This window comes from Prosopis cineraria, unplaced genomic scaffold (assembly GCF_029017545.1).
Source record: "Prosopis cineraria cultivar Desert tree isolate PC_DT_omini unplaced genomic scaffold, ASM2901754v1 PC8, whole genome shotgun sequence".
Lineage (NCBI taxonomy): Eukaryota > Viridiplantae > Streptophyta > Magnoliopsida > Fabales > Fabaceae > Prosopis > Prosopis cineraria.
In genome coordinates, this window is record NW_026555339.1 from 25008992 (window position 1) to 25019373 (window position 10382).

At 30.3% G+C, this 10382-nt stretch overlaps 2 protein-coding genes across 2 annotated transcripts; both read left to right on the forward strand.

Moving 5' to 3' along the window:
- The first annotated feature begins 1841 nt into the window (after positions 1 to 1841).
- LOC129317501 (wall-associated receptor kinase 2-like) lies at positions 1842 to 7981 on the forward strand. Its single transcript, XM_054961816.1, has 4 exons — positions 1842 to 1926; positions 6390 to 7205; positions 7297 to 7397; positions 7970 to 7981. Exons 1-4 carry the CDS (start codon positions 1842 to 1844, stop codon positions 7979 to 7981), a joined length of 1014 nt encoding a protein of 337 aa, XP_054817791.1.
- Positions 7982 to 7990: 9 nt separating this feature from the next.
- Positions 7991 to 9024, forward strand: LOC129317149 (wall-associated receptor kinase 3-like). Its single transcript, XM_054961506.1, has one exon. The coding sequence runs from the start codon at positions 7999 to 8001 to the stop codon at positions 8710 to 8712; it is 714 nt and encodes a 237-aa protein (XP_054817481.1). The 5' UTR covers positions 7991 to 7998; the 3' UTR covers positions 8713 to 9024.
- Positions 9025 to 10382: the final 1358 nt, after the last annotated feature.

Genomic DNA, 10382 nt, shown 5'->3' on the forward strand with positions numbered 1-10382 from the left:
AATTTTGACATGTATGAGTGTTTAGCTTTTTTAAAAAAAAACATGACTTGAGTTCATAATTAATTTTGACATAAAATTAATATTCTTATTTTCACAAAATCATGATTTTATCTTTTAAAATTGATTAATTTTATTATTCAAACATATATTTCATTCGATTTAAAGTATAAGTAGTTTTTAATAATAATTCGTATATTAATAATATCGTTGTTCTCATGAAAAACAAATGGACTGTGGACAGCACTATTGACGAACTGTCCTGCGTGGTCAACTTGGCACAGTAATGGTGGATGCCCCTTGCTCGTACCAACTTGTTCTTTTTTGACTCAGCTACCTGAGAGAGACAGAGAGAGAAAGATATATATATATATATATATATATATTTTGACCAAATACCCTAGGTAGTACTCAATAAATACTTGGTACTTCCTTTCACACTGAATTTTATGCTTGAGAATAACCTAAAAAAATAACTTTAAATTTTTGTATTTTATTCTATTTTATTATTGATTTCCATATTTTTTTGATAATTTTAGTATTTATATTTATATTTTTTATTATTTTAAATTCCTTCAAAGTCCCTATATTTTATTTATAAAAGATTTAAAATAATAAAAAATAAAAATATAAAGATTAAAAATATTAAAAAAAGTATGAGAATTAATAACAAAATGTGAGTAAAGTATAAGGATTTACGATTATGTTTTTTTATTTAAAAATAATAAAAAGAAGACAATTTGATAGAACTCTTACTCTGTATCCCATCCTTTTTTTTTTTTTTAGGCGGATGACTCAACAATTTTTTCAAATACACAAGAAATGGTTTACATTATATTCAAGAACCATAGTTTTACCAAAAAACCCCTTAGTTTTGGCTTTTAGAATTGATTAATTTTGTTATTCAAATAAATATACAGTTTCAAAAGGCTTCGATTTGATGGTGCAAAGTGCATTAGGTGCTTGTCGCAGCAGCACCATATGCTACTAATCGTGTAGTGGCAACGACGCTTAAGTGTGTGTTTGGATAAGAGTAATAATTAATTTTTTTAGTTTAAAATTAATTTTTTGAGTCATGTTATCCAAACAGCTAAAAAAAGTCAAAAAATAATTATTTGTTTAAACACGTGTTTTTTTATAAGCTCTCTTAATCAATTTTTTGCAAAAAAATTAATCAAAAGTGTTGGAAAGATTACAAAGAAATGCTTAAAAAAATATTATAAAAAAGACACAATATTAAATAAAAATAAAACCAAACTCTCTTCACTTAACCTTTTTTAATAAAATTCAAAATTTATATTTTTAAAAAATTAATGTTTGGTATTTAAGAATTAAATTTTATAATAATTTATATAGCTAAAATTTATTTTAATTAATTATCTAAACATCTTCAATTATATTAAAATCAATTTTAAAAAAAACAGTATCCAAATAAATTACGTTATAATATAATCAATTATGATTAAAATTTATTACTTAATTAATTATTTTTATAATCTATTATACTCAATTAAAATTTAAATAGGCACTAAGCTGAATGACTTCAGCTCCAAGTGCCACCTCTAATAAGCATTCCATTTATTGCTAGAGGCTATGCTTTAGCTACTCCCTTTAATCACTCCCATCTACTGTCTCTCCTATGGGTTTGCGTTACTAGTTGAATTAGAAGCAAGATTAAATCTAGGTAAACTTGATTAAAAAAAAGTCTCTATCTATGCTAATATCCCCAGTTACCCATGTGATCTTGATCCGATTACTACTGTTAACAGAGCGAAAGATCCGAATGCAAGTATTTTAATTACAATGATAGTAAAGTTTATGTAACCTAGAAACAAAAATTGAATATGGCTCGACAAGCTGGCAAACTAGAGATGGCTGCTTGTGCCTACAATGTCACCACCTTCAACATTGCTCTCCTCTCCTTGTTTGGTTGGAAAAGTGGAGTGGAGAAAAGAAAAAATTTAAAAAAAAAAAATCTCCCCTTACTTTCCCTCCAAACACTACCCTATAAATTGGGGGGATTGGGAGAGCAGGGGTATATTTTTATTGTACAATGATCAATATGTCTCTTTTTTTAATTGCTACTCTTCATCCTTTTAAACAAGTTTAGCAATAATAAATTTTTAATAATATATTTAATAATAATAGTTACTCTGTATACTTATAATTACATGTTAAAAATATTTATAACTATATTTTATTAGAATTTTTTTTTAATAATATAAAATAATTTCTAAAAATAAAAACTAGAATAAAAACCAAGGCTCCCAAATTCCAATGTGTGTTTTTCCTCTAATGATAACATTGACTGACTCAGAAGACTCCACTTTTCTGTATGTAATAACTGACTTTATGCCCCGAAAAATCAACTGACTTTAAACACTCATTTTTCTACATGTCACTTTTATATTAATTCCATGAACCCATCCAACACGCTTGTATTTAGTTCTATGCCTGGCCAAGATAATTTCGTTCAAAAAAAATATGAAATTTATTTCACAACCATAATTAACAATCTTCATTATTTCATATTTTGTCATGAATGGGAAAATCATTATGACTCATTTTGTTGTTCCCCATGACTCTTCATCGAATGATAATTTCTCCACCAATATTTTATTTTCCTGTTTACTTGATGTAAGGTAAAGATGTTCATAATCATAGTGGAAACAAAGTTAAAAGGAAAGCACATAATCTCTAAATTGAGGACAAGAAGGAAGGAAATTCCATCTCTATCACCATAGCAGTAATTTACAGATTCTGCTATCTCAAACAAAGTTACATGCAATTGGATAGTTTTGGAATTGATGGAGTTGCATAAATAATTTTACATTTAAATTCTTTATTTGGATAGTGTAAAAAATTTTAAAAGTAATTGAGAGATGTGATAAGATTTGCAGCAAAAACAAAAGATAAAAAATAATAAATTTACTTCTATCTTTCACTCGGTAAGAGATGAGAAGAGGAAATAGAAGGAGTGATGAGAATAATAAAAGCATTGATAAAAAAAATGTGAAGAAAACAAGAATGTTGAAGTAACTAGAATTTCAAATAATTAAGATTTAGATGAAATTTAAAATTATAAGGAATTATAATAAAACATGTAAATCTAAATTCAAAGACTTTTATGTATCCAAGTAGATAATTTAGTTCAAATTTGAATCCAAATATAAATTCACATGAAATTATATCATTATATCATTAAATCCAAATATAAAAAATGTAAAGTATTTTTTAGACGAATCACACCCTCCAATAAAGTATTTATTTACTTTCAAACTAATTCTATCTTTTTATATTTATTCTTATTAAACACCCTATAATAAATATAAAGTTACTATTAATAAGGATACTTAAAAAAATAATTACACCTCAAAAAATTAAAAATATTTTATATTTTTAAATATTCAACTTTTTAAAAAATATTTTATATTTTTAAATGAAGGGAGTACATTTTAATGTAATGGTTATCACAATAATTACATCCCAAATATCTTGTAACCGTGTGTATGTGAAATACCTCACAAAAATTAATGGTTTGGAAAACAATCAACTAAGTCAGTCAAATCTGGTAGTTGAAATTCCTGCAACCGTGTATCGTGCATCGATCTTTTTGATATTCACAAATAAATAATAATTTAATTTTTAAAATGTTATAATATTAATAAAATTTTTAAAAACTTTTTTATTACTATTTTTTTAAAAAATTATTTTACATTTATTAAAAATAATAAGACTCAAATTTTGTTTTGTTTTTAATTTCATGAGCATCACCAAACGACTGGGAGAATTCCATCTTGAAATCAAGAGCCCATTAATTTCGCAACAAATAAGTACGGAATGTTGCTTGGGGGGCCCCCGGCCCCACACATCTATCAAATAATTATTAATTTGATTAATTATTTGTAAAATTTTATTTATTCTTTTAATTTAAAATTTAATGAAAAAATAATGATAAAATATTTTTAAATCATATAAGTAATATTTTAGTCTCTCAAAATGCTATAATTTCTTTGAAATTTTTAGGGACTTTTTTGTCATTAAGAAATTAATATAAATAATCAAATTATCTTTAATTCAAATATCAATTACCATTCACAAATTTTATTCTAAGATTTACAATTTTTATTTTTAAAATTACTAGAATTCAATAGCAATTCGTAAGTTCTTATTTAAAATCTTGATATATTTTTTAAATGTTGTAAATATTAACTTTTATTCACAAGTTTTGTTCTAAGACTCATTTTTTTTTCTTAAAATCACAAAAATTCAACAGTAATTTATAAGTTTACATTTAAAATCTTGATATTCTTAAGTGTTGCAAATATCAATTGTCATTCATAAGTCTTATTCTAATATTCACAACCATTCTTCTTTATATTAATTCCCTATTGACAAAAGTATCTAAAGACTTCGGGAGAATTATGGCATTTCAAAGGATTAAAATGTTGTTTATATAATTTAAAAAGATTGTATTGTTGTCATTTTCCCAAATTTAAACCTTGTTTAACTGTAGACAAAAATTCAAAATCGAAAATGAAATGTATACAAAAATTGGAATATTAAAAAAAGTTTGAAAAAGTCCAACAAATTGTATTACGGTGGAGACTTAAAATAATGACAAAATTATACAAAATCATGAAAGAAACTATAATGTTTAAAATTTATTAAAAGTAGTATTAAAATTTGAAATAAAATGTTTTGGGTGAGTTGCATAATAAAATTAAAATGTGCTAAGTTCAAGGTTGGCCGTGGAAGCCTTGGGTTGCAGGCGAAAGTGAGTGTAAGACCTCTGGGATTGTACTTGGTGATTTTATAGAAGGGTGAATCTTTAAATTATCTCAAAAGGGTTGAGCATAAGCACTTATTTAACAGGGTTAAATTAGGATAATTTTTCTGTGCCTATTTTTTCTCTATCCCTCGCTTTCTTTATTTGTCGTTTATTTTCAGTCTTTCATATGCCAATTTAATAATTAATATCAGTGATATTCATTTAAAAGAAGTTACGGGTAATAGTTTGAAATAAAGATGAATAATTCTTTTCAAAATGATTTTATAAATAATTACATTAAAAAAATATGCTGTGGATAACGAGAGAGGAAAAAAAAAAAAAAGATAATCAAACAATGTAACATGTGTACCAAATATAACAATAAAAAAATAAACGTCATCGAAGAAATAAATTCTGAAATGGTAAGGTACGAATTCAAGGCAGATCACAAATTTTGGCGCAGAATTATAGATATCTCAAATAGAATCACCAATAACTCTGGAAGAAAATGATAGGCATGGTGTCATTTAATTTCTGAAGCTCCATTGGAATTGACTGACTCGTTCAAAGTCTCTCCGTTAGGCCCTGTTCGTTCTTTCGTGGAATGGGATCATGGGATGGATGCATCCACGTGAAGTGAATCGTGCTTACGTACGCGTGGCCATGAAATGCAAGCTCGTCCTCATCTATATATACAGTCTATGCTGTGTAGAAGAAGAACTGCACCAATAGAACTGTATCAGATGTTAGTGGTCATAGCAGCAGCTAGGGGTGTTTAGAACTGGCCTGATATCTCGATCATATCGGGACGGGTCTTGTCCCGGCCCGAAAATAATCGGGACGAGACTTTACGGGACGGGACATGAAAGGGGTTCGAGACGGGACGGGACACGGAATTACCATCAGGACGTCCCGTCCCGTCCCGAATATTATATATATTATTTTTTATTTTAAATATATTAATTATATTAATATAATTTATATTTATATTAATTATATCAATTATAATTTTAATACTTACAATTCTTATTTAAAACTAAAATTTTTTTATATTGATAATTTTAATGGTATGGAGTAAACATGGCGATATCTTTTTTTATAATATATTAATTATATTAATATAATTTATTCTTATATCTATCTATTTAATAATTTTTATTTATAACATATTTCTTGCTTATTTTTAAAAGAGTAATTAGTTTAGTACATCTTCATTAAAGTAGAAGAACAATGATTTGATATTGTATTTGACTTGCCTATTGTTGCTAATCTTATATCATAAAGATCACTTATATTTGTTATTATAATATGTGGTTGTGATTAATATAATTCAATAACTAATTTTAAATTATTGTTATTTATGTGCTTGTGTTGTTTTGATTTTAAACTTAACAAATTATATGATTTAAAATTTTAATGAACGTTATTGTCTAAATCTTTTTTCGATATTATTTCATTTATCGGGACAACGGGACGTCCCGATCTTGTCCCGGTCCCGTCCCGACTCTCAACGGGACGAGATGGGACACGGGACCAAAATTCAGTCCCGATCTTTTTTTTGGGACGGGACACGAGACTGGGGTGTTCCGGTCTCGTCTCGTCCCATGAACACCCCTGACAGCAGCCGGTGAAGCTCGACCATCCCAGAATGGTCATTGCCTTCGCAAATGCGGAGATAAGGATATTCCATATCCATTTGGCGTTGGAGACGGCTGCTTTCTGAATCAATACTTCAGTCTCACCTGTTACAACTACAAATTGTATTTCGACTCCTCAAATATCGAAGTCCTCAACATATCCCTCGACGGTCACATGGACATCTCCATGTATGTCTCCCAGATTTGTTACAATGAATCGGCGCAAGTGGTAGAGGATCTTGACCACTCGATTTCCTCTCTCACCATCACTGCTTTCCCCATTTCTAGCTCTGCAAACAAGTTCCTGAGTGTAGGTTGTGATAGTTACGGCTACTCGAACAGTTTCCAGGACGAACAGAGTTATTCCACCGGCTGCTTGTCGCGATGTAACCAGCTCCTCACACAAGAACAGAACGCCGGCGAAACTTGCTCCGGAATTGGGTGTTGCCAAATCGATATTCCTCCTCGAATGCGGAACATCACTTTTCAATCATTTAGCTTCAACGGTCATAAAAACGTGTGGCGCTTCAACAACTGCAGTTATGCTTTTGTTGCCAAACAAGGCTCCTTTAATTTCTCTCCTCATTATCTGGAGCACCTCCCATTCAACATGTCCACGCTCGTGCTAGATTGGTCTATTGTGGATCCACAGATTCCAGACTTGGGTACTTGCCGAGAAGCTTCCAATTCTACATGCTCCTCCAACGCCTTTTGTCAGAACTCCATCAGTGGATTTGGATTCAGATGCTTTTGCCAGCCTGGCTTTCAAGCTGGAAATCCATACATCTATCCGGACGGGTGTTAGGGTAATTCTGATTCCATTTTGATGTCCTCTATCGTTTCCTTTCTACGTGATTAACGTTTTCATGATCCCCTGAATTGTACTTTCAGATGTTAACGAGTGTGATGATCCCAAGTCCAATAATTGCAGTATCTCCGTTCATGCGCAGTGCCCCAATTCCATGGCAGTTACAACTGTTCTTGTCCGCCTGGTTATAAAGGCGATGGCTACGTTAATGGAACTAGCTGCACTTTGGACACTCTCCTTCAATCTAATCCTAACTTGCTTATTCTTATAATAGCACTCGGTGAGAATGTCATGGACTCTGTTTTTCTGTTTTGGATTCAGTTTTAGAAATGAAAAATTCCATCATAAAATAATTTTTGTTTTCTTTACTTTGTTCAATAATCGGAAGGCTTTTTTTTTTTTAATTATCTAGGAAGCTTGCATGGCGAAAGGACTCTAAATAGTAAATACTCTGTCTCGCGTTGCGTCCATCATGTTTATGTAAATTCATCCAAAACACTTTTACAACACCCCTCTTTTCAAAAAAGCTATTGTTATTTCAGTTTGTTTGAGTTGTATCCAGTTAATAATAGAGTTTCCTAATTTCTCAGTACGATTTATTTATTCGAGGGATGGTATGGTCCATTATGGGCATTGGATTGGAGCAGGGAGCAAATAGAAATAAACATAGCAATATACTTCTTGCATATATTTATTTGCCAAAATTCAAATCGTTTTTCCTACTTGAAATTGTACTATGGACTACATTGGTTGCAGGTGTTTGTGTAACTTTGTTGATTGGCTTCATGCTAGTCTCCACATTATGTTGGGCACACAAGCAAAGAACTCTGAAACAAATTAGGGAAAGAAATTTTGAGCAAAATGGAGGAAACATGCTGCTACAAAGACTTTCACAACAACAAGGATACACTGACAGAACCAAAATATTTACACAAGTTGAGCTTCAAAATGCCACAAACAACTTTGATGAAGATAGAATCCTTGGTCGTGGGGGGCAAGGCACAGTTTATAAGGGTGTATTACCTGACAACATGCTAATTGCTATTAAGAAGTCCAAAGTAGGAGGGGATCCTAGACAAATTAAGGATTTTATCAATGAAGTGGTTGTGCTTTCCCAAATCAATCATCGGAATGTGGAGAAACTTTTGGGGTGTTGTCTTGAAACCGATGTTCCTTTGTTAGTCTATGAGTTTGTGGATAATGGCACCCTTCTTGACCACATTGACCCATTAAAGAATGAATGCTCTATTTCATGGGAGACTAGATTAAAGATAGCTGTAGAAACTGCTGAAGCCATTTCATATTTGCATTCTGCAACTTCTATTCCAATTATTCATCGAGATATAAAATCTACCAACATATTACTAGACCACAATCATAGAGCAAAGGTGTCAGACTTCGGTGCTTCAAGACTTGTCCCTCTTGATGAAACTCAAGTTACCACGATGGTGCAAGGAACACTTGGATACTTGGATCCAGAGTATCTCCACACTGGTTAGTTAAATGAAAAGAGTGATGTTTATAGCTTTGGGGTTGTGCTAGTAGAGCTACTTACGGGAAACAAAGCAGTTGAATTTAGTAGACTAGAACAACGAAATTTGGCTATATACTTTGAGTCTTCCTTAAAAAGAGACCGTCTATGGGAAACTCTTGATAGGAGATTGTTAGATCAGAAGAAGAATGCTAAACAGTTGAAAGAAGTTGCTTTTCTGGCAATGAGATGTGTTAAAGTTAATGGAGAGGAAAGACCGACTATGAAGGAAGTAGCAATGGAATTAGAGGGCTTGATTGCTATGGAAAGGCATCCTTGGGTGAGGATGCCATGGTAGAAGAAACTGAATACTTACTTGCTCATATGCCTAAAGAATATAGGGTTGCTGGTACTAGCAATTCATCTGGATATGATAGCATACAAAAGCAGATAGCATTGGAGATTGCAGATGGGCGTTAATCATTTGTAGGACTTGTTTTTACTTTACTTTTGCAGACCAAAAGTGCATCAATTGTGATGTGTGTCCTTTCATTCTTCACCAGAACCGTGATTCTTATATTTCTAGGCATTTCATTAGACTTGTCTAAGCTTCTCTTCTCACTCTTGCAAACCAAATATATTATTGAGAAACAGATTAAAGTATGACAAAGGTTTACATGATGAGGACAAACCTAATTGGCCAACCTCAACATTTTTTTTATTTTAAATTCCAATATGGCGAACATAAGAAAAGTGGTCATTTTCATCAAATTTGGGTACACAAACATACAAAGATGGATCTAAGGAGGGCAAGGAAGGGTTCTTGCTACCTACACATCATTAAGTCTTTAGTCAAAATTTTGTTTTTCTTTATAAATTACTTTACAATAGATTTTGGTCCCCCAATTTTTATTTTATTTTCAGTTAAGCCCCCCAACTATAAAACTCTAGATCCATCTTTGCATGCACACAGGACTAAAAAGTTGAAGTTGGCTTGAGTATATATAAAGAAATTTAATATGCACAAAAACCCCTTGAATTTTAAGGCAATTGTATACGACATTTTTCATATTTAAACATTTAAAATCAAGTCACTTAACTTTTAATTTTGTTTTTCAAAACCCCTTACTGTTAATTAACTCTACTTGTTATTAATAGAGTTTGTCATGTCAGATTAAGAAAAGCCACATAAAAACTTGCATGGAATCTTATGTAAGCAAATAATCTATAAAAAATTATATTATTTTTAAATATTTACTTTTGTATTAGTTTTATCCATATTTTTCTTTGTTATCAATGGTGCATAGTATTTTTGTATTAAAGGATAAATTTTTATTTATATAATTTCTATCAATGATATCTTTCAGATATTTTTTTATTTGTTTAATATAAGCTTAAATGATAAAGACTAATAAAATTATAGTTTTTCTATTATCTCATGTTAACAATGGAAAATGAGAACAACGTCACTTAACTTAAAAAAATGAGACTATTCACAATATACATTAAAAGTAAAAATTACATTTTTTTCCCTCCTTAAATCATGTTAAAAAGTTAATAAAAATATTTTTTATGTCTTATGCCATATGTATTTGATTAATCTGACATAACAAACTCTATTAATAACAAAATAGAGTTAATTAACACTAAGGGGGGTTTGAAAAATAAAAATTAAATGTTAGGAGAGTTATTTTAAAA

Excerpts from the sequence above, each read along its gene's own strand:
- LOC129317149 (XM_054961506.1), top strand. The coding sequence starts at position 7,999 with ATGCTAGTCTCCACATTATGTTGGGCACACAAGCAAAGAACTCTGAAA.
- LOC129317501 (XM_054961816.1), top strand. The coding sequence starts at position 1,842 with ATGGCTCGACAAGCTGGCAAACTAGAGATGGCTGCTTGTGCCTACAAT. Across the intron at positions 1,927-6,389 it reads TGCTCTCCTCTCCTTGTTTG|CAGCCGGTGAAGCTCGACCA; the intron begins GTTGGAAAAGTG and ends CACCCCTGACAG. Across the intron at positions 7,206-7,296 it reads ATACATCTATCCGGACGGGT|ATGTTAACGAGTGTGATGAT; the intron begins GTTAGGGTAATT and ends TTGTACTTTCAG.